Below are 21,777 nucleotides of genomic sequence, written 5' to 3' on the forward strand. Positions count from 1 at the left end.
CCTTCCATTTGGGTTACAGTTATTGAACAGATGATCCCTCTTTCCATGTTTTAACAAGTGCTTTATCTCCTGGCCTGATTTTGGATCGTTGGTTAGTTCCTGGTATGAGAAGCCTTTGAGTTGCAAATTTTTGTAAAGCCTGCTGAAATTGTCCTAGGTTAACTAGGTATTTTACTAAACTGGCTGTTTCTAGACTGGTTAATTAATTAATTAATTTCATTAATTAGATCATTACTTAAGAATGGTCTTCTGTATAACATTTCACATGGGCTTATATTAATTTTTTCTCTAGGGGTATTACAAATCCTTAAAAGAGCTATGGGCAGTGAACTGATCCAAGTTTCTGATGTTTCCTTATATAGCTTAATGCTCATTTTAGAGTTTGGTTAGCACTTTCTACTTTCCTAGAGGATTGAGGCCTCCATGCTGAATGTAAATAGTATCTGATTCCAAGAGCTTTTAGCAACCCCTTGAGTTATTTGGGAGATAAATGATGGACCTTTGTCACTTTGGAGACTCTGAGGCAACCCAAACCAGGGGATTATTTCTTTTAAGAGAAACGTATAACCTCGTTAGCCTTCTCTGTTCTGGTAGGGTAAGCTTTGACCCAGCCAGTAAAGGTATATATCTATTAACACTAACGAAAACTTGAATCCTCTGCAAGCTGGCATATGGATGAAGTCTAATTGCCAGTCTTTCCCTGGGTAAGCTCCTCTCCTCTGGACCGGTTCTATTAGAGGAGGCATTTTGCTTCCTGGTTTGTTAAGTGCACACAGTGAACAGGCTTGAAAGACCTGCTTAACCACCAAAGCTAAGTTAGGCCCAGTGAAGAACATGGTCAGGTTGGCATCTCTCACCATATAGAAAGAGTCATGCAGAGGTTTTATAATCCTCCATTGGGGTTGTTTGAGGGAGATGTATTTTCGTTCCCATATACCACCAGGATCCTTGTTTTTGTCCCCCTTGCCCCTTTATTAACTGTTCTTCCTGTAGTGTATATTTAGGTTCCACTGGGGAATCAGTCATAGAAAGGAATCAGTACTAGGGTCTGTTGGGATTGCACCCTGAGGGCTGCAGCTTTGGCTTCTCTATCAGCCTTTCTGTTCCCTTGTGCTATAGGGGTTAAGCCCCTTTGATACTCTCTACAATGGATTATAGCTATGACCTTTGGCAGGTGTATTGCTTCCAATAGCTGAAAATTTCAGGCCTATGTTTTATAGGGGAGTGTTTGCTAGTTGGTAGTCCCCTTTCTTTCCAGACTGTAGCATGAGCATGAACCACAAGGAATACATATGTAGAATCTGTGTAGATGTCAAGCTTTTGTCCCAACATTAATGCTCAGGTGAGAGCAATGATTTTAGCCTTTTTTGCTGATGTGCCAGGGTGCAGTGGCTGGGTTTCAGTAATAGTGTTGTGATTTACTATTGCATATCCAGATCAGTGCTCCCAATTTGACACAAAACTACTGCTGGCTGTGAACCAATCATCCTCCGAATGTGGGAGAGGCTGATGTTTTTCAATCAGGCGGGCTAACATATGTATTTACAATGACCTGCTCACAGGAATGATTGGTTATTGGGCCTATGAGTAGCAATGAAGCTGGATTTGAAGTGTTACAGGTTTTAAGGGTTACACCTGGATTTTCTGGGAGCATGTCCTGGTAGTTGGTTAACCTTTCCCCCATCGTCCAGATGTGTCCCTTTATCTCTAAGACTGATTTTACCTAATTTCCAATGGTTGGCAGAGAGCAACTTTCGTGGCTTCCTCCACTAACATAGCAGGGGCTGGTATTGCCAGCAGGCAACTTGGCCATCCCAAGACCACTCCATCAAACCTTTTTGGAAAGTAGGTGGTTGGTCTGGGTTGTGATCCTAATTTCCGGGCTAGCATTCCCACAGCTATGCCCTTCTTCTCTGCTTAAGTTAGGCCTGGGATGCCAAGAGCAGGAGCCTGGGTAAGGGCCTGTTTTGGCTTGGTGAAGGCTTCTCTCATGTTGGGGATCCATTCCATTAGCTCGTTTTCAGGTCCACCTTGTTGCTTCATACAGGGGCTTTGCCATGAGCCCAAAGTTTGGCACCCATATCCTGCAAAATCTGGCCATTCCCAAAAAGCAACAAAGTTGCTGCTTGGTGGCACGGGGTAGGGTGGGGAGGGTGGGAGGTGGGTAGGGAAGTCAAGTCACATATGGCTTACACTTGTTTCATGGATATTTGCTGGTTCTGGGTTTTAAGACATATTGTAAATATTGGACCCATTGGAGGGTAATCTGAGCCTTCTTTTTGGACATTTTGTATCCCCTGTCAGCCAGGAAATTCAAGGTTTTTATAGTACTTTGGTAGAAGCCTCCTAAATTGGGCTACACATAAGGAGGTCATCCACATACTGGAGTACGCTCCTGTTCTCCAGTTGCAGATCCCTCAGATCCCTCTCTAAGGCTTGGGCAAAGAAATGGAGGCTATCCCAAAGTCCCTGAGGGAGCACTATCCAAGCGTATTGTTTTTCTCTGGTATTAGGATTTTCCCATTCAAAGGGAAAAAAGGTATTGGGACCCTGGGGCCAGAGGAATAGAGAATAAAGTATCTTGTAAGTCTAGGACTGAGAGCCATTTTGCATCCCATGGCACTTGAGCCAGGAGGGTATATGGATCTGCCACCAATAGGTGGACAGGGATAATAACCTCATTAATTATTCTGAGGTCCTGTACTAACTGGCATTGCCCTGACTTTAGAATGGGTAAGATGGTGGTGTTACAGGAAGAACTGCAGGGTTTTAAGAGCCCAGTGGTAAATAATACCTCAACTATGGGTGTTGGCCTTTTCTTGCTTCCAACTTAATTGGGTATTGTTCTTTATTGGAAAAATAGTGGGGGTCTTTAAGCTGTATTTTGACTGGCACTGCTGTTTCAGCCTTCCCTGGTTTCCCAGTTTGCCATACCAGTGGGTTAACCTGTTTATTAGTGTGGTCTGGGGCATTGTCTATATGTTTGACTTTTAGTAATTTCACTGGGTGACACTTCGATTGTAATAGTACCCTTATTTGAACTATAATATCTCTTCCCAACAGGGGGACTGGGTAGCTTGGTACTTCTAGAAATTCCTGTCGGAAAATTTCTCTAATTGACAAAGGAGTAAAGAATCTTGTTTGTGACTTTCCTTCTATTTCCCTAACACTCGTGGACTGGGGGGAAAGCTTTCCTGCACGAGCAGTAAGGACAGTGTAATTTGGCCCTGTATCGAAAAGAAACTGAATTTGGTTGCTCAGGATGTCCCGAGTTACTCCGGGTTCCTCGGTAGTAACTATGGTGTTCTTGGACAGGGTTGATAAGAAAGACCCCAGGCCTCTTCAGTCTTCATCTGATTCCTCTTTTAGCACTGCTGGAGTTTTGCCTGACTGAGCCTCTGGGTGGGAGTGGAGGCAGTCAATCCTCCAGTGACAAGGATCATAAATGGCACCTTCACATTTTTGGCCTGGTTTTGGCAGAGGCTTGGTACAGTCCTTTGTCCAATGCCCAGGTTCCTTGCACTTGAAGCAAGAGCCCCTGTTGGCATTATCCTTATGACTCTTTGGGTTTCCCTTGGATGCTTTTTGGGCATTCAGGGAATCACCAATGATGGCTGCCGTAATTTTGACTTGCTGTTTTTCTTTACTCTGTTCCCTTTTTCCTTCCTCCAGATCACAGTAGTTATACACCATATTGGTGGTATCATGAAGTTGATTTTGATTATAGTTTATGGCTCCATCTGTAGCTTTTGGAGCTTACCTCTAATATCTGGTATGGATTGGCTTATAAAATGTTGTGCCGTTAATATTTTGCCTTTGGGAAAGGAAGGGTCCAGATTAGTATATTTCTAAAAGGCTTTTATTTTATTCCAGGTTGCCATAAAATATGCCTGGATTTTCCTCCTTGCCCTTTGTAATCTCCCTTACTTTATTATAATTTACTTCCTTAGTTATTCCCTTTCTCATTCCTTCAAGGAGGGCCTCAAGCAATTTAGCTTAGTTGTTCATTCCCATGAATGTGTTATAGTTCCAATTAAGATCAGTAGTGGGGACTGTGTCTGGGCTCAGGTGATTTCTCTGAGAGTTTCGGGTGAATAAATTGTCCACTTCCCAATGGGTGACCTCAAAGATTCATTCCTTTTCAAAGGGGGTGCAACAGTTTGCTACAATGAAATCATCTGTAAATTTCCTAGGATTCTCAGGGTAGTTTCCTGGCTTTTCCTTACATTGTTGTATATTAGTTATAGAGAAGGAGCCTGAACTAGGAATTGCCCTTCAGCTCTTGCTAGTTCCTTAAGGGGTAGAAGGGATAGAGGGAGAGTCAAATATGGTGTTCACCTCTGAGTGTGAGGAGGACTTGGTAAGATCCCCAGTGTTTGGGTTTTAGTCTCAGGAGCACTTGGCAAAGGGCCATATGGGGGTGGTTGCTGTTCACCCTGAGACAGGTGGCTCTTGTAAAAGGGGGTCATCTATAATATCTATTAGATTTTGGTATAGGGCCATGAAGACCTGTACATGTGGGATTTCTGACCATTTGCCCTGCCTCGTACAAAATAGGCCTAATTGCAGGATAGTGTCCAATGGTGGAGGATGCAGCCAAGCGGGGAAGCAAGTGGAATAGATGGAGAGTTTCCCTTAGAAGAATCAGGTGTGATAGATGTAGAGTTGCCCATAGTGGTCTGGACTTATAGAAGTATTAGAAGACCCAAATTTTACCCAGGGTGTCCTCCTGGAAGAACTCTGGGTCCTGACCGGGGTCCCTGGGAATCTCCTCACTTTAGGGCTCCTGACTTAGTCTGTCAGACTTCTCTGACCTTAGATGAGTGCTGGCACCACTTTCACCACTGATGACCCACTATGAACTTCCCTTCTTGTCCCCCGATGAAGGCTTCAGCTTCTAGAAGGCTTCGACTTCTACAATTACCTTTGGGTTTTCCTATCCCACTTAGAACAACTATTTAACTCTCTAAATTTAGGCAAGATTAAATTATAATAGATTACCTTCCACGAATCACACCCCTGTCCCATGACTTACACAGACCATCTACAACATGCCCAAACCCCCAACTTGTCCTTAACCAGTCAAGTAAGGGAAGGGGAGAATTTAGTATAAAGAAAGAAGGTTTAATTCACCTGAAATATGTGTGAGTTTGCCCTGGACAAGCCGCTGCTGCCAATTCTGTCACACATAGGGATCAGGGACTATAAGATAGAAAATAGTTCTTTCCCCTTCTGAGTAAGGCCAGCCATCCCCATTCACTCCTTGGCTTTCAGCTAACACTGGAAAGTGGTCCCAGCCAGTTACCCTCAATTACCCAGGAGCTACTAGGAAATAGTCACTGAAAGACTGAGAAAGAAAAGGACTCAGGTCCCTCACCCAAACCAGGCAGTGGCCCAGGTGGAACCTTTCAGTTTCACCAGAGAGTGGCCCTGGCCAGAAACCTGCAGTTGCCTCCGTGCTTAGATGCTTTCCACCAAAAGTCCTGAGTTGGAAAGGAAAAGAGAGAGAGAGAGAAAGAAATATAAAACTTAATCTTTGGGTTTACATACTGGCTGGCTTACCAAAACATGTTCCTGGTTGAGGGTAGATGTCCAGGTTCTCGGTATTTCGAACAAAGAATTGGACAAAGCACACAAGCTAGACAAGCCAAAGCAGATATTTATTTCAAATGAAAGTACACTTCACAGAGAGGAAGCGGGCTCAAGCAAGAAGCTCAGGAGCGCTGGTTATAGAATTTTCCGGAGTTTATATACCCTCTAGAGGTTTCCCATTGGTTTACAGTAGTGCCCTGTGACCAGTCTGATCAACTGAAGAGTAAGCCTGTGACCAGTCTGATTGGTTGTGAGAGGGGACCAATCAGAGGTACTTTCATTTTCCAGCTGCCAGGTAGCAACTGCTGCACAGCAAAAGGAGGGTTTCAAAGGGAGTAGCCTCTGATATCCAGTCAGCATGAGTCAGCCTTAGGTACCCTGCCCCCAGAACCTATTCTCCTGCCTCAATAGCATATTACATTTACTTAGTTTCTATTGTATATAATCATCCACTGCCCTCAGCCCCATCTCCCAGTCCTTGCTCGGCAAAAGCCACACTGTTGAGGCTGTGAAAGTATAGCTGAGCCTTGAACACTATGGGTTTGAAATACGAAGGTCCACTTATACACAGACTTTTTTCAGTACATATATTGGAAAAGTTTTCTGAGATTTGCAACAATTTGAAAAAATCTGCAGATGAACTGTATGGCCTAAAAATATTTCCTGCCTCCCCTTCCACCTCTTCTGCTTCTGCCACTCCTGAGACAGCAAGACTAGCCCTTAACTCTTCAGTCTATTCAACATGAAGATAATGAGGATAAAGAGCTTTATAATGACCACTTTTGCTTAATAAATAGTAAACATATTTCTCTTATGAGTTTCTTAAGAATTTTTATCTCTAGCCTATTGTAAGAATAGAGTATACAATACATATAACAAAAAATAATGTTAATCAACTTTATATTATCAGTAAGTGTTCTAGGCACCAGTAGGGAATTAGTAGTTAAGTTTTGGGGGACTCAAAAGTTATACATGAATTTTTCTCATGTCAGGTAGGCACCCTTTCAAACCACAGTGTTAAAAAGTTAACGGTAATTTGACTTTATTGGTATATCAAGGTACTCAAAATGCTCAGTTAAGGCTTATTTTTGAAGGAACTAAAAATTATATATATATTTTGATACAGAGTCTCACTCTCTGTCACCCAGTCTGGAGTGCAGTGGCATGATCTTGGCTCACTGCAACCTCTGCCTCCTGCAGTCAAGTGATTCTTCTGCCTCAGTCTCCCTCCCGAGTAGAGCTGGGACTACAGGTGCCTGCCACTGCACCCGGCTAAGTTTTGTCATTTTAGTAGAGACAGGGTTTCATCATGTTGGCCAGGCTGATCTCACACTCATGACCTGAGATAATCCGCCTTCCTTGGCCTCCCAAAGTGCTGGGATTACAGGCGTGAGTCACCGTGCCCAGCCTGATGGATGTATTCTTCAGTACGGATAAATTATAAAATAAAAAGAACGTTATATATATCTAAATGGATCTAGTGCATTTATTAATAATATAGGGAATGTTGCTTATACATTGGAGGATTTCTTAATTCTGGTTTGGAGGTTTGCGTGCTGACTCACAAAAGTAACTGTGATGCAATACTTACTCACTCTAGGACCATCTATAAAAATGCAATATCAATTATATGAACATGATTATACTTTTGGTTTCATAGCACATCTTTCAGCAGAGCCAAAGTGAAATCATTTCACTATTCATATGAAATATCAGGACTCATGGAGTAGGCATTAAATTGAGTGGTTAGGAGCATTTCCTCTTAGGGCTGCCCTTAACCTATACTCAGATTAAGGGACCATCGATTTATCATGATAAAAAAGGGCTGCTACTCAAACTTTTTGAAATTGTTCCTCTTTGTCTCAGCCTAGCATGCAGAATGTTGAATGTAAAGAATCCTACATTTTTACATAGGGTTGGTTTCCAACTCATGCATATATTCCAGAATGCCATGACACATCAGTGAGTGCAGCAATGTGATGTGGTTGTGATGACGCTCCATGCTACCCAATGATGCACCATGAAATACCCAAAATGATCAGTCTTAATGTGAAGTAAGTACTAAGTTCATGGCTTGAAAATATTGAAGATTACTTCACTTGCTCTGTAGCTCCATTTGTAAGAGTCCTTTAGTTCTTAAATATGGTTTACATAGTGTAACTATCATAATATCAAGGGTATTCATGATAATTGTCATTTATTGAGCACTCACTATATGCTAGGATCTGGTATTACTTGTTCATGTATCTTATCCATTTGATCTGCATAAGAGCATGTAACTATCTTTATTTTTTATTTTCAGATGAGGAATCTGAATCTTTCAAATATTAAGTAACTTAGTATGTGGTGGAATTTGTATATGAAAATCCACATTGGTTTGACTCTTAAGCTCATCCAAAACACTAAGCTATGCTGCCCCCATGATCTAGGTTATGTACCACATCATTGTAAATGATCACCCTCTAAATTTCCAACTGGAAAAAGACTAAGCAATTTCCAATATAAATAGTCCACTTTCTCTTCAAATAGAAAGTGAAACATTTCTGATGACTGATCTGCACAATGTGTTTTCACCTCAATAACAAGAGTAAGAAAATGGAAAGTATTGCATATGTTAAATAGCTTGATTTAACCTCAATGTATACATATATCAAAACATCATGTCATATACTACAAATATGAAGTTACTTGTCAATCAAAAAGAAGAAGAAAATGAGAAAAATAGGGCTAGAACAGAAAGGAAGCCTATGAGAGCATAAAGGTGCAACAGTGTAGACCAACTGTGAGCTCCAAACAAAGTCTCCAAAAGAATCTTTTGAAATCTTTGGGCAAGTCTCTCAATCTCTCTGAATCACAATTGCCTCATCCACCAGAACAGATGACAGCGCAGGCCCCTACTTCACTTTGGAATGGGCATGACACTTTTCTAGCCTTATTTCCCATACTTGGTCATACCCTGACATCAGGTCTTTATTCCATGTAAAAGAGTGGCTGGGAAGGCCTTTGAGGGGCCTCCTCATCTTTCCACAGAGCTTTCCATTAAACAGAGGCAAAATTAAATCATGTCCTAGTTTTCCATGGCACTCTGAACCTTCTTATCATTTAATGTATTAGAATTACTTTGTATCTGGCCCACACCACTGAGCTCCTGGTGAACCTATACTGCTCCTCTTCATAAAAAAATAAAGCAGGTGGCTCACACAAAATACGCTCTCAAGAAATGTGGAATAGAAGGCATGATTCATGATTATTTCATTCTACTAAATGCATGATATTATTTGGACTATACACTGTGATATACCATTAAAAATAAGTGATCTTTTAAAATATTTCCCAGAATTAGGACAGATGCACTGTGACTCACATTATTATTATTATTGTTCTTATTTGAGTCGGAGTCTCGCTCTGTCACCCAGGCTGGAGTGCAGTGGCATGACCTTGGCTCACTGCAACCTCTGCCTCCCGGGTTCAGGGAAGTCACCTGTCTCAGCCCTCCCGAGTAGCTAGAATTACAGGCACGCGCCATCACGCCCGGCTAATTTTCTTGGCGTTTTTAGTAGAGATGGGGTTTCGCCATCTTGGTCAGGCTACTCTCGAACTCCTGACCCTCAGGTGATCCACCCACCTCGGCCTCCCAAAGTACTGGGATTACAGGCATGAGCCACTGCCCCTGGCCTGACCCACATTCTTAAAAGGGCTGTGTTACTGAAACCATCAGGAAAGAGATACATATCTCCAGGTGAAGGAAAATGAACAATGGTTTTTCTCTTCTTTAAGTCAAGAAAAATCCAGTTCTTTAGTTGACAGTACATCCAAGTTAGTCAAATTAAGCAGCTTCCTGCCTCCTCTTCATTTTATCTACTTGTCATGATTAAATATCCTACTAGGTTGTAAGTGGGCCCTCAATGCTGACCTTTTTATGTTGGGATTTGAGAGGCACAGTCTAGAACACTATCCTTCACCTAAATGCCAATATGCTACCAGTAGAAATTATCCTTTAGGCTAAATATTGTTCTTCCCAGAAACCCTGTTCTCAAGGATCAGTTTAATCCTAAATTCCTTTATCAGAGTGGAAAACAGCAGATTTCAGAGTCAGATGAGGAATTCAAATCCACCTGGCTTTGAACATTATCGACTGTGGGATGGTGTAGGTAAAATTTTAAGTGTATAATTTGGCAATAATAAATATTAATGCTGATGAGGGCCCTGGGCCACGTAAAGAAATAGGGAGTGAGGGGATTTGAAATTCTGGCCACTTTCACAGAAATGGGTGGGAAGGGGTTCTTGATTGAGATAGAAGCCCATCCTACATGAAACAATTCCTCATTAAGAGCTCTCTCTCATCCTTTATCCTTGTTGGAAACATCAGGCAAAGTCATTCTTGGTCTTAAAGTACTTTTACATCTAAATACGGAACTCTTCTATTTAATCCCCGTCTGTTGTAGATGTTAAGTATACAAAGAGCTTGTCAGAATTTGAAACGTCGGGACTTTTAACTGTCTGATACTAGTTCCCGAACTCCAGTCCTGCTCGCCCTCAAAAACGGCTTGCAGCTAGAGGTTTAAGTTCCACTTCCTCTCCGCGAATCCTTACGCACGAGGGAGGCGGGGCGTGTGTCCTCCGCGCGTGGTTTTCGGGTAGCACCTTCTGGGGCGCCGCCTGCCTCCACCCACGGCCCGGCCTTGACGTCATGAGCTGCGGCCCCCTCCCGGCTGAGCCTATAAAGTAGCAGGTGCGCGCCGCCCTACAGACGTTCGCACACCTGGGTGCCAGCGCCCCAGAGGTCCCGGGACAGCCCGAGGCGCCGCGCCCGCCGCCCCGAGCTCCCCAAGCCTTGGAGAGCGGCGCACACTCCCGGTCTCCACTCGCTCTTCCAACACCCGCTCCTTTTGGCCGCAACTCGCGTCCCAGAGACCGAGTTGCCCCAGAGACCGAGACGCCGCCGCTCCGAAGGACCAATGAGAGCCCCGCTGCTGCCGCCGGCGCCGGTGGTGCTGTCGCTCTTGATACTCGGCTCAGGTGAGGATTCACCGGCGCTGAACTGCTGGACTGTCCTCCCATGGCAGGCAAAAGCTGTTGCCTCTTGAGTTTGGCTCTTGCTTCTCCAAAAATCGCCCTTTAGCTCCCCGGACACTGTGCCGCAGGAGGTGATCACTTGTAGCTCCCTCCCTAGGAGGAAGAGAGAAGGGCAGATGTCTCAGACGTCCAGGACAAGGTGTCCCAGAGAATCCCTGTACTTTTTCTTTCGTTCACCTGAGGAGACGGGAGAGACCATTTGAACCTAACCCTTCGTTTCACAGATTAAAAAGACCAAGGTCTAGAGAGGTGAAGTGATTTCCGCAGATCTTGGACCCAGCAGTGTTTGCTGCCTCCTGCCTAATTCTCCATCTTCTCTGTCTAGTGATTTCTTCTTTACCTTCCTAGAGGGACTCAGAGTGTCCCGGCGAGGAGTTAATAGCACCACTCTGATGCTGTTTTATTGAGACCTAAGAAAAAGCAAGATAAAGCAGTGCCTTAACTCTGGGCCCCAAATCTTAGTACTGAGTTTATTGTCTATGTAGTAGTAATAATAACAATAATAATGAAAAATGACAATAATCGATATAATTAACCACTCTTTATATTATGTTTTACATTTTATGTACATAATCTTTTAAAAATATGAACACATATTAAGAAAATCTGATAGCTATATCTAGAACCTATTGAAATCGTCCAGGATGGCATTCTAGCCAAAAAAGAAATGCATTTGGAATGTGAAGTGATGGGAATTTTTAGACATTACCCATCAAGTAATTGTATTAGATTAATTTGCCAATTTGGCGGGATTTTTTTCATGTGGAAATTAATGTGGATTATCTGTGGAAAAGAAAAACTTCATAAAAGCAGCTCTGTAATTGGGACAGCTGAATTTGCTTGCTGGCAAAAATGTAAAGTTTCTTTCATAGAAATGACTCAATCACAAACAATAGCACATGTGCAATAACTGCTTTGATGTCAAAAGATAAACATTTCTTCCTAACACAGCTGACTGGAGAGAAAGGCACCCTACTTTACCTTTTCTTTTTTTCCCTTATTCTGTCCCCTGCAGGCCATTATGCTGCTGGAATGGACCGCAATGACACCTATTCTGGGAAGCGTGAACCATTTTCTGGGGACCACAGTGCTGATGGATTTGAGGTTACCTCAAGAAGTGAGATGTCTTCAGGAAGTGAAATTTCCCCTGTGAGTGAAATGCCTTCTAGTAGTGAACTGTCCTCGGGAGTCGACTATGACTATTCAGAAGAGTATGATAACGAACCGCAAATACCTGGCTATATTGTAGATGATTCAGTCAGAGGTGAGTAGAGGATAAAGCAAAAATATGGCCTATGAGATGTGGGTTTATATGAGCAAAGCTGCTTCAGAAGTGGAGCTGCTCCCCAGATTTTTTAGTGGCTTTATTGTATGTACATCTGTTGGATATCCCCTAGATAAACTGAGACAAAAAGAACCATAATGTGGACACATCCTATCTGGCTGGAGTGATCATAAATGATGTATGTCTCATTTTTAAACCTAATCTTCGCAGTGACTTTAAGTAGGAATTGTCATCCTCATTTTACAGATGTGATGACTGAAGCCCAAACAAGTTTTGCTCTAGGTTCCACAGGTAACAAGCAGATGAGTTAAAATTAGAGCTCCAGTTTGTTTGATTCTATGCAGAAGAGAAGCTAAGCTCTTTCCCACTATGCTACATGACCCCCATTCTGAGAGACAAATTTAGACATTAACCATTCCTATCTACTTTGTATCTATCTTAGCTTTTGTATCCCCTTCCCCCACACCACCACAGATAACTGCATTTTAACACAAATAAGGGAGCAGAGGAAGTAATGGGACAGGAGGCATTAGACTTTAGCATTTAAGTACTAGGTGGTGAGAAACTGATGGAATAATAATAATAATAATGCCATCTGGAAATATTAAAGAAGGCTGAATATACATAGATTTTGTATTGCTAAAATCACTCTTTAACCCCAAATCGCATTTGTTAGTTATATAATAGTGACCCATGGTTTCTTTCACTTTCCTGTTATCTCATATTTTAAAAAGGCCCTTTCTTTGGAGTGAAAGTACCAAAGTGAGAGATAAATATTGCGTACTTTGGAGTTTGAAGGAAGAAGAGGTTAACAATAAACAAGATCTAAATATCCTAAGAGCATCCACTACAGAGGCAGGGCAAGATGGTTTCAGAGCTCTTGAAGGCCTTTTCTGTCCTGGCTTGAGTTTCCCTGGCTTCTCCCAGGGAAACTGTCTGGTTCTGAGAACTGGTGAAGGGACATCAAGTGGTACCACAGGGACAGTGACTGGAGTGAGTGGGAGGTGAGAAAACCTTTAGCACACACTCCACTTAATTCCCCTCATTCTGTAACTGTACTTTTCTGTGAGGTGGGGAAGGGGTTTATGTGTGCTTATTTTTGAAGGCATGAGATTAGACCATCAAGGTGTCTAGAAACTGTTCTCTTAAACATGTTTCAAGTTGTTAACACTTCAGAAGGCCAAGTAAATGATTAGTAGTACAAATGATGACTAGTGCTTAAAATTGCAATGCATTGTGAAATAGAGTGAAAATGTTGGCTGAATACCTTCACAAGGCTAAGTTAAATGTCCATGATGTTAGTGCTTATTGCGACACTTCAGCATAGTGTCTATTTATTATTTGCCTCCGTCTATATAGTTTGTCATCTATCTGATAAAATGAGTTATGTTCATTCAAAATATTTCTCTTAAAGGACTTTTCTATCTTGTGCTTTTTTATCCTCAGAGAAAAGTTTCAGCATAAAAATTGCATAACTACCTCTTAAACATTTGCTACTAATTTTACTTTTGTTAAATGTTATAATAATCTGCTAAAATATTCAGTATTTATTTTGCATTTCCTTAATCACAGATATTCTGTCTTTGATACCCTAGTTGACCTTCACTATGTTTCTAATGTTTTGTATTTAATGGGTGCTGCATGACCATTATGACTAATAGTATTTTCTCTTTACTGAAATCTGTTTGCTAAATATTCACTTGGATAAACCTCTTCAGACATTAGTGTAACAAAATGCACAGCACTAACATGGAAAGCCCTTTCCTATCTTTGGTATGTGGGTAAACTACACCTTGCATAACTGCAAGACTGAACAAAAGTTTCTGTGGATCTGATAAGATAAATCTCTGAAGCATTGAATACAAATGTTCCTGGGCTCCTGTTTTCAAATAGATTGACCACAGAAATGAGCTCCATGGAAAGTATCAATTTGATTATAGTCTGTTGTAATCTGGGAGTTGGAGCATTATAACGTAGAGTAACTCTAATTTATAATTCTCATTTTTTTCCACCTGCACGTAGTACTCACTAATTCCCAACTATAATAATGAGTGGACACTACTTTTTGGTAGAAAAAACCTGAAAATTATACATTATAGTTATTCAATCCTTTCTAACTTTTATATTGTGTTAGGTAACGAGGTGTGCATGGCTGTTACCCCTGTGAGCTCTCACTGCTATGACATCTTTCTCTCGTGTCTCTAAAATGATATTCAAGTTTGAGAGACTCTTGTCAGTAAATCTTTTCTGTTTTAGTTGAACAGGTAGTTAAGCCCCCCAAAAACAAGACTGAAAGTGAAAATACTTCAGATAAACCCAAAAGAAAGAAAAAGGGAGGCAAAAATGGAAAAAATAGAAGAAACAGAAAGAAGAAAAATCCATGTAATGCAGAATTTCAGAATTTCTGCATTCACGGAGAATGCAAATATATAGAGCACCTGGAAGCAGTGACATGCAAGTAAGTTTTCCCCAAAGTATATACAATTCTGTATTTCTAGCACCATGTCTGAAACCGCTAACTGCAGGAAACCATTTATTTTTCCAATGTATAAACCAAGGGTCAGTAAACTTTTTGTTAAAGCACCAGATAGTAAGTATTATAGGCTTAATGGGCCAAGATTGTTATATGTACTTAAACAACCAATTAAAGTGTAACCATTTAATAATGTAAAAATTGGTGGGTGCAGTGGTTCACACCTGTATTCCTAGCACTTTGGGGGTCGAGGTGGGCAGATCCCTTGAGCCCAAGAGTTCGAGACCAGCCTGGGCAACATGGGGTGAAACCCCATCTCTGCAAAAAATACAGAAGAATTTAGCTGAGTACAATGGTGACAGCCTGTAGTCCCAGCAACCTGGGAGGCTGAGGTGGGAGAATTGCTTGAGCTCGAGAGGTTGAGACTGCAGTGAGCTGTGATCGCACCACTACACTCCAGCCTGGGTAACAGAGCGAGGCCCTGTCTCAAAACAAAACAGAAATGTAAAAACTATTCTTTGCATGCAGGTTGTTTATCAAAACAAAAAAGCAGCAAATGGCCAGATTTGACCCATGTGCTGTAGTTTGCTGACCCCTGGTATAAGCCATTATTTTTTGTGCATGCTCGTGCTTGCTCTCTCTCTCTCTTTCTTTCTATATATATATATGTATGTGTGTGTATATATATATATACACACACACACATATATGTGCGTGTATTTTTAAAAAACTCCTTTAAAAAAGGACCTAAAGGTAATTTTTACATAATCTTTCACGTTGTTTTAACCTCCTCCCCGCTTACCTCCCACAAGCTGCTAGCACATTAAATAATAGTGGAATGTATCAACTGCATAACAAATCACTGAACTCATCAGTTGGTCATAAAAGAAACACAAAGAATGACAAGGTGTGTCTTCTTGGAATATCACACCCAAACTAATCTCAACTTGTTCTTATACTAATAGATGCTTAGTTAGAATGCATTCTGTGTCTCATTATTTAAAATATGAGTACATGGCATAACTTTTTTAGTGTTGGAATTAAATGGTTCTTTATGATCTGGAAAGTAAGCTTAAGATACACAGAATGTTTTTGTGATTATAATTTTTAAATGTGAATTGTTTGTAGATGTCAGCAAGAATATTTCGGTGAACGGTGTGGGGAAAAGTCCATGAAAACTCACAGCATGATTGACAGTAGTTTATCAAAAATTGCATTAGCAGCCATAGCTGCCTTTATGTCTGCTGTGATCCTCACAGCTATTGCTGTTATTACAGTCCAGTAAGTATGACATAACTTACAAATTCTTAACACAATAATGGGAGGTTAATTTTTTCAGTATTTCTCTCATACTCTGGTATTTTAGATGAATTATTCTATTGTTGTCACATGATCTTTGGTTTATATTTTTGTATTTTATTGACAAATATCACAGAAAGTGGTCAATATTTATGACCGTGGCCACCATTGAAATTTAATATGTAAAGCCCTTTTATAGAAGATCTAGAAAATTTTTGAACTTAAATAATTGAGGGTTTTATTTCATGTCATTTTTCTGCTCATGGTTACTTTAGAATCTCAGAAAATATTTATATCTTCTGTGAAATCCTATGCTTCATCAAGTCTCAGAAGCTAATTAAGACCTGGTTTGTAGGAGGTTCATAGTATCAGACATACTGCTTTGATACCAAAAACGACAAAGAACTACAAATCATCAGCAGCCAAGAAGAGATATGTTTTCTCCTCATGTTAGAATGCAAAATTCTGAGTTAGGAATATAACATGGTACTAATTTACTTACAGACTATGCTTATGTTGTTACTATCAAATATGAGGACTAAATTGTTAAAAAATAAATTTCCATCATATGACATGGGATAGCAAGCAAGGACAATTCTATTATTGTTTCATTACAGCATATCTTCCCTCTGCTCATAATAACAGATCACACACTTCACTTCATCACCAGTGAATGTTAGGACTAGACTGTCCCAGGTAGTAGGCACTGATGGGTGCATCAAAATGGCATTGTCTGTCAAACAGAAGTCACTGAATGAGGGAAGTTGGGGGAGGACATGAATGGCTCTGTGATGACTCATGTCCTACTAGAGCTTGGGAAAAGCAAGGGACTCATTCTTCTAATTTTAGGTCTTGGTAAATAACCTTAACAGCTATCCAGTGTGTACATGATCTACCAAGACTACCATTCAGGAAACAAGGGTTTATCTTCTGCCATTGTTTACAATTATTTTAAATTTAGATCATATCATGATAAAATGACACAAATTATTTCATCATGCATATAAAGTTTGATATGTAGCTTAAATTTGTTTTGTACACCCTAGAATTTGTCCTGGTTTTTTAGTACCGCAAGCCAGATATGCAAAGGGGTTTAGGAGAGGGACTCTGAGACAAATCATTATTATTTTTAATGATAGAACAAAACAATCGCTAGTTAAGGAAGATGTTTTGTAGTAATTAAACTTGTAATTATTCGGCTTGAAATATTTCCTAATTTTTGCGGGAAGAATGGATAGATTTTGTTATGTTAGCACTCTTAAAATTAAACAGTGGCTTTTTTCCCGTTGTCTCCCATGTTCTCCTTGTGTTTGAAACATAAAACAAACACTAAACCTAAGCAAAAGTTGCTGGGTTTGTTTTCTTAATTGAGGTGAGTTTTTCCCTCTACTATTACAATAAAAGAAAACTTTTTAGGATTTTAATGATAATGTTTTGTGGTAGGTTAAAGACCTCCTAACAACAGGGGTTGTTTATACAACAACTAGAAGTTTTTAAATAATTGAGTTTTTAAAGTGGAAAGTAGCAGTAAATTAAACTAGAAGGATATATATTATACCTAGAAATAAATAAAGCTCAACTTGTTTTGTAAGCCTGTTTTAAAAATATTTAATCATTTACTTTGTGCGAGCATAGAGTCTTCCTGTGGCAAAACTATACTATCATCTTCTCCAATTGTGCATGGCAGCTGTGCTAAGTTCTGCAAAAACAAGACGTCCGGATATGTTTCGTACCTTCTCAGAACTGTCATATCAAGACACATTTATTTAAATATAAGTCCTCTGGAAATAGGTTTATATGGAAATAGGTTTATATAAAGTCAACATAAATACCCCCTTAGAAATTGGTAATATTTTATAGCCAGATTTAGGTTTAGTGTCAAGTGTAGTGATTACTGGTTTATCACTACTCATGAAGTAGAACAGAACCCCTGTGCTCATAAAAACCTCAGTCAAACATATAGATGAATAGAGCTTTGATAACATTAAAATGCCTTGTTCTCTGAAGTCTTAGAAAACGATACGTCAGGAAATATGAAGGAGAAGCTGAGGAACGAAAGAAACTTCGACAAGAGAATGGAAATGTACATGCTATAGCATAACTGAAGATAAAATTACAGGTTTGAGTTTTAAAATATATCTTTAGATCATATCCTATAATTTAAAAAATTTAACACTATATAATCTCAAGAAAAATATGGAATGTGTTCTTAATTATGTATACATTATGAACAATGGGTATATTAAAGTATTATTCTTTGAGTATGAGATGGAATTCAGTATTGAGAATAGACTATGTGTTTAATCAGTATTATTAGGGATATAATATGAGAGACTGATCCTATTCTCAAAGAATTTATTGTTTAGTAGATAGGGAAAAAAAAAATGTAAGAAACCAGAATACTAGAGATGTAAAATAAATGTCATGGGAAAGGAACCAATGGAGTATAAGAAGTTTCCAATGAAAATCAGAAAGAATCCAGTGGAATTTATTTAGGGAGGAGGAAAATATGTGTTCAGGATGGCCTTGGAAGTGAACCTTGAAGGACTAGTAAGATTGGTTCAAGAAACTGTGAATGGAAAGGAAGGGTTATACTGAGAAATGGAATAGATCATTTTAGAAACTTGTGAAAAATGCCTTAGTCTAAATGAGTGTTAGGGGAGATACAGTTGTGATGATAGGTTGAGCTCACATGGTGGAGAGCCACAGTTGGAGGTGCTTGCACTGAAAATGTGAGGGCATGGAGACAGACAATAGGTTGAATACTCTTTTTTACAAAAGGAAATAGAAAGGGAGGGGGATGTAAATTTGATAAATAGGTTGGTAAGAACATATATTTTATTTTATTGTAAAGAGCTGAGCATGTTGTGGGTATAAGGTAAGAAAGTGTGAAGAGGAATATTTCATTGACAATGAAAGTGAGAAGCTAAGGAAGAAAACTCCCAGAGGAAGTGGGAGGCAAGGAAATCAAGAACACACTTGATTTCTGTCAGTCTGTCAGAAGTCTGCCTGAAGAAGGAACTTTATTTCCTTAGACATTCAAGAGAGATGATGTCATTTCAGTTATTGATTGTCTAACTTCTGTAGGTTTAAGGTTACTTGAGGGCTGGGCACTGTGGCTGAGGCCTATAATCCCAGCACTTTGGGAGGCTGAGGTGGGCGGATCACCTGAGGTCAGGAGTGCAAGACCAGTCTAGCCAAGATGGTGAAACCTTTTCTATACTAAAAATACAAAAAAATAGCTGGGTGTGGTGGTGAGTGCCTGTAATTCCAGCTACTTGGGAGGCTGAGGCAGGTGAATTGCTTGAATCGGGAGGTGGAGGTTGCAATAATCTGAGATCGTGCCATTGCACTCCAACCTGGGCAACAAGAGTGAAACTCCATCTTAAAAAAAAAAAAAAAAAAAAAAAAAAAGAGAGAGAGTTACTTGAGGTGCTTGTTGAAAATGCATATTCCTAAGCCCAACCCTAAATCCACTGAATCAGAATTTCTATTTTTAATGTACACTCCAGATGGTTCTGATGCTTGAACAACACTATATTTAGCATTGGTTAAGTACAGATATTTTGTTATTAGCCTATTGCAGAATTAGCTCAATAATTCATAAAATGGATAATTATTCATACCAATGCTATGCTCAGTATTTATTGCATCAAAGTTTTTAATGTATTGGCTTAATGTGGTAAAGCTAAGACCACCAATGTGAATAAAGACGAATTTTTGCTTATTTTAGTGCCACTGAGATTTTTCAGCATAGATCCCAGAATTATTTTAGGAAAGAGAATATGCTGTGCTAGCACATAGTGGCTGCCTACTAACTGGTAGTTACTATTATTATGCCCTTGGTACTAATTTTCCTAAATTAGAAGTATATCATAAATACACTGAGACACTTAATCTTTGATTTTAATTATGTCCACTGCATAGATTTGGTTATGAAAACTATTTCTCATGACTGCTGTTGCATTTTTATTAGCAGAATTTGATGCAACAGGTTTGAGCATATGCAGACTTCTACTGAAGTAGGTGTATAATCAAAGCGGGTGTGAAAGACGAACTCAAGCCAAAGTAAGAGTTGGTCTCTGAAAAATCAGCATTTCTCATACGATGTACTAGAAAACAACTGATAGAAATTCTGATTCCTGATTATGCTTTAAAGTTTCTTAAAGATCAGCTGGAATTGAGCTTATCTGTAACATTTTGTTTTGTTTTATTTTCTCACAGGATATCACATTGGAGTCACTGCCAAGTCATAGCCATAAATGATGAGTTGGTCCTCTTTCCAGTGGATCATAAGACAATGGACCCTTTTTGTTATGATGGTTTTAAACTTTCAATTGTCACTTTTTATGCTATTTCTGTATATAAAGGTGCACGAAGGTAAAAAGTATTTTTTCAAGTTGTAAATAATTTATTTAATATTTAATGGAAGTGTATTTATTTTACAGCTCATTAAACTTTTTTAACCAAACAAATTGAGAGTTTGAATATTAGTTTTGATATTGCAAGACTCCAGTGTATTTTTCTCCTAACAGTTGGTTGATCATTTAGAAGGCTTTTCTTCCTCTTTTTACTGTCTTTATGGTGGTTTTTAAAACTTATTTTTTTATTATATGATACTCTTCATGGGAAAATTACAATCTAGAGTCACATAGTTCTCCCACAAACATGAATGTTTATAATAATAATCCCAAATTGGTCTTACTTATGCAATGTAGAACTTATACCAAGTGCTGTTAATTATAAAAGCATCTAGAATCAAGATAAGGTGCTACCTCTCTGTTACAGTGGATCTAGATATTATAAAAGAAAGCAAACTCATTGCCCATCACTATGGCCATCATAGACAAAGAGAGAAAAATAGGTTTGAATATTACAAAAGTGACATATTAAGAGAACCAGGAAGTATTTACATTTGAGACTTCTTTCCCTAATATCAAGACATGAATGTATGAAGTATCTAAAACCCACTTCTTCTTTCCCTCCCCTTGTTACTATTTTCTTACAATATTGTATTTTAAACCAATGTGTGTGTATTGGTGGTAGATGCTCTTTCAAGAACACTAAGGTTATGGGATGCCTCACAGTTTGATGTCTGGCTGATGAACTAAGTTGCCTGCTTACAAAACAAAACAACCTTTATGATATGTGTATGGAGGCATGGGGACTATTACCAGAGATCATCACATAGAAGAGAAATTCATGAATGAAAGGTGCATTAAGCATCAACACCTTCATATGTCTCTGGCATATTATCCACCACATCCTTGCCCAGTGATCATCTAACCAATGAGCTCCCAGCCTCAGCTATACTTTATCACCACTTGAAGAGTTTCAAATGTCTAAGCTCCTAGATTCCCCTCCCAGAGGCTCCCATTTCAATGGACTAGAGTGAGTTGTTGGTATTAACATTTTAAAAAGATCCCTAGATATTTCCTATATGCAGCTAGTGTTGAGCCTCATCCTAGTTCACTAAATATTTATTGCTGATGATTCGAGTATAGTGAAAGACAGAAAAGCTCTGCCTTCGAGACATTTACCACCTAGTTAGCAGGAGGTGGTATGTTTTCTCAATGCAGTGCAGTAAATAACTGGCTGAGGTGTGCAGCAGGAATCCCTAGGATAGCTCCCAGGAAGCTATCACCTAGCTCAGCCTGAATGAGTCAGGGAGGGCTTCCTGGAGAGATGCTACCTGAAACTGTTTTGAAGGATGTATAGGAGTTACGGAGAGAAGATTGTTATAGGCATAAGCAAAATTACAAAGTCACCAAACAATATGACCTGAAAAAAAATACAGAAAATCATTCAGCATCATTGAGACTAACTGTGAAGTCAAAAGAGGATCTAAGGAAGCTGGGTGGTAAGGGCAGGGTCACCCTGTAGACCATGGGGAGCAATGGGAAATCAGGGTAGAAACTTGATCAAATTTTCATTCCAGGTAGGTCATCAGACCACAGTGGTGGGGAGGGATTTTAGCCAAGCCAAAGGTCAGAAGATAGGCTTAGAAGCAATTGAGCTATTCCAGGTGGGATGTAAAGAACATCTGAAGCTA

The 21,777-nt window shown here is 39.7% G+C and overlaps 1 protein-coding gene across 3 annotated transcripts; it reads left to right on the forward strand.

Moving 5' to 3' along the window:
* Positions 1 to 1,253: 1,253 nt before the first annotated feature.
* Positions 1,254 to 20,115, forward strand: LOC105477282 (amphiregulin). 3 transcript variants are annotated; one of them, XM_011733736.3, is made up of 6 exons: positions 1,254 to 1,342; positions 11,684 to 11,932; positions 14,210 to 14,411; positions 15,555 to 15,707; positions 17,733 to 17,844; positions 19,950 to 20,115. In XM_011733736.3, exons 2-5 carry the CDS (start codon positions 11,701 to 11,703, stop codon positions 17,824 to 17,826), a joined length of 681 nt encoding a protein of 226 aa, XP_011732038.1. In that variant the 5' UTR covers positions 1,254 to 1,342; positions 11,684 to 11,700; the 3' UTR covers positions 17,827 to 17,844; positions 19,950 to 20,115. The 3 variants fall into 3 exon arrangements, with proteins under 3 accessions (XP_011732038.1, XP_011732037.1, XP_011732036.1); XM_011733735.2 differs by lacking the exon at positions 1,254 to 1,342 and adding an exon at positions 7,495 to 7,646; XM_011733734.2 differs by lacking the exon at positions 1,254 to 1,342 and adding an exon at positions 10,340 to 10,611.
* The last annotated feature ends 1,662 nt before the right edge of the window (positions 20,116 to 21,777 follow it).

This window comes from Macaca nemestrina, chromosome 3, assembly GCF_043159975.1.
Source record: "Macaca nemestrina isolate mMacNem1 chromosome 3, mMacNem.hap1, whole genome shotgun sequence".
NCBI lineage: Eukaryota > Metazoa > Chordata > Mammalia > Primates > Cercopithecidae > Macaca > Macaca nemestrina.

Coding starts and splice junctions, on each gene's coding strand:
- LOC105477282 (XM_011733734.2), top strand. CDS start 10,551: ATGAGAGCCCCGCTGCTGCCGCCGGCGCCGGTGGTGCTGTCGCTCTTG. Junction 10,612..11,683: donor GCTCTTGATACTCGGCTCAG/GTGAGGATTCAC, acceptor TGTCCCCTGCAG/GCCATTATGCTGCTGGAATG. Junction 15,708..17,732: donor ATTGCTGTTATTACAGTCCA/GTAAGTATGACA, acceptor TGTTCTCTGAAG/TCTTAGAAAACGATACGTCA.